The 2,070-nt window shown below is 36.5% G+C and overlaps 1 protein-coding gene across 1 annotated transcript; it reads right to left on the bottom strand.

The window, feature by feature from the left end:
• Positions 1–20: 20 nt before the first annotated feature.
• LOC111391325 (nucleobase-ascorbate transporter 12-like) lies at positions 21–2,042 on the bottom strand. The gene is made up of 3 exons (XM_023016526.1): positions 1,000–2,042; positions 510–796; positions 21–424 (listed from the first exon to the last, which is right to left on the bottom strand). The coding sequence occupies exons 1-3, from the start codon at positions 1,058–1,060 to the stop codon at positions 203–205; spliced, it is 570 nt and encodes a 189-aa protein (XP_022872294.1). The 5' UTR covers positions 1,061–2,042; the 3' UTR covers positions 21–202.
• Positions 2,043–2,070: the final 28 nt, after the last annotated feature.

Here is a 2,070-nt window from a genome sequence, read left to right as displayed (position 1 = left end):
TGAGAAATTAAGAAGACAACTCAAAATAAACATACATGTTTTTACAATTTAAGCATCACAACACGAGAAATGAAAACAAGAACCTAATCTGCATCTCCAATGTACACAAAATAACTCATCTCCATTGGATATACTAAAAAATAATAATTCTACAGCATTAGACGATATCAGAATATCTTCAAAAGAGACGATGAAAAACCATTTACATCCCGACCCATTTTACCCACCTGAAAACTTTGCCGACTCTGTAGGGCAATTCGTAGTCTTTGCAGACAGCAGGCTCTCTTCTAGCAGCCTCAGGTTCAGACCAGACATACACACCACGCTCCTGTCGACTGCCTGGAACCGTGTTGTCAAGAATAACAGCTACTATGAATGCAATCACCATGTTAAAGGACAACAATGTATTCAGCACATAATTTAGCTGTCACAAGAGATACAAAACTATTGTTTAGGAAAATACTCAAGGATTGTGTTGGTTATTAGTGAATGAGCAAGAAAATATTTACCCCTCCGAATTTGGTGCGTATAGGACCATGAGAAGCCACGATATACGGCTGGAAGTAACTCGGAACAGACAAGTTTGTGTTCGGAGAGATACCATACTGCTGAAAATAAGCTGGTATTGAAAGGGACAAGAACAAAGACAAGCCAACAATTATAATGTTCCTTGAACTCCCTGCCTCGCTATACCGTAAATTTGACAACCCCAATGCTGTAAGCATTGCCCATATAAAGCACAAGAGAGCTGCTACCATGACTTCAGGTATTGATGCGATAAAACCCCCAACTTTACCTGGTACCACAAAACAGAAGATTATGCACCCCTGAAAATTGAAAACTTAAAAAGGTCTCCGAGTGTGTCAACTATCAGATAATTCCTTTTATTTGAAGCAAGACTTGAGGCAGAACTTGTTTTTTTCTGTTTATGGCAAGATCCCAATATTCAACACATATGTCATTGCTAATATAATCCTAGTTAAATTGCAAAACACATACCTATAAATGATAGGATAATTAAAATGCAAGCGCCCAACTCAACTGCTCTGCGACTTCCCATTTTAGTAACAGCAATCGTGTGTATATTCTCAGTCAAAGTTGAGAAGCCAGTTCCAGTACCCAAAAGACCAGCCAAGACACTAGAAAGACCTTCAAGACCAATTCCTCGACTTACAACTCCTGGTGTTGGAGGTCTAGATGCGACCAACAATGATGATGCGTGATACGAACCAACCTAGAAATTAACAAAACTGAAATAAACAGCATATCCAACATAGATACAAGATTATAGGAAAAAATAATGCCGCAAATACAACTCTCAAGATTTTTTAATATAATTTTCTTTGGCAGGCCACGACAAATTTTTCCAGTCCTAATGCCTGGATGTTTAGAGTTCACCCTAGCGCACGGTTTATATCTTCCTACATAAGGTACAATGTTTCATTCAATGAAGATTAGACAAATATATAATTCAATCCTATAATTTTAGGATGTTAATAGTTGCTGAAAATTTCAAGTCCCCATTTCATCAACGTTAATGTTACGAAAAACAAATAAACTTTCCTGCAATATAGTCTTTAGAAGGTCTAAAAGATCCAACTCCATTTGGTCCAAAGAATGAATGATCACTAAAATGTCAATCCATAATTGCAAATAACATGGCCTATACATATAAAATGCTCCAAAGGTCATGTTCGCAAGGCAACAATAGAAATGCTCAAGTAACTGCTGTAAATTCTCGCATTTTCATGGTCCAAAAAGCTTATGAAGGGAAATAAATAAAACTAATTACTAGCTTCTATTGTTTCATAAGCATTATCAGGGTTTGAGAGAGAGAGAAAAGTAGACAAATTATTGAATAACTACACAGTAAAACACGAACACCAGAAAGAAAACTCAAAGAATCATCTAACATCCCAAAAACATAACTGACATAGATTGCAACGGGAGTTGGATGGAAGACTTTGGCAAAAATATTTTAGTCATAGAGATAACAAGTGGTTTTGAATTCTTAGTTTTAAGTCACAGCTTCTCCAGCATCAGATAGGATATTAGAACGAAAATAACATC

Source organism: Olea europaea, unplaced genomic scaffold (assembly GCF_002742605.1).
Source record: "Olea europaea var. sylvestris unplaced genomic scaffold, O_europaea_v1 scaffold775, whole genome shotgun sequence".
NCBI classification, from domain to species: Eukaryota; Viridiplantae; Streptophyta; class Magnoliopsida; order Lamiales; family Oleaceae; genus Olea; species Olea europaea.
This window is presented reverse-complemented; position numbering and strand designations above follow the sequence as displayed.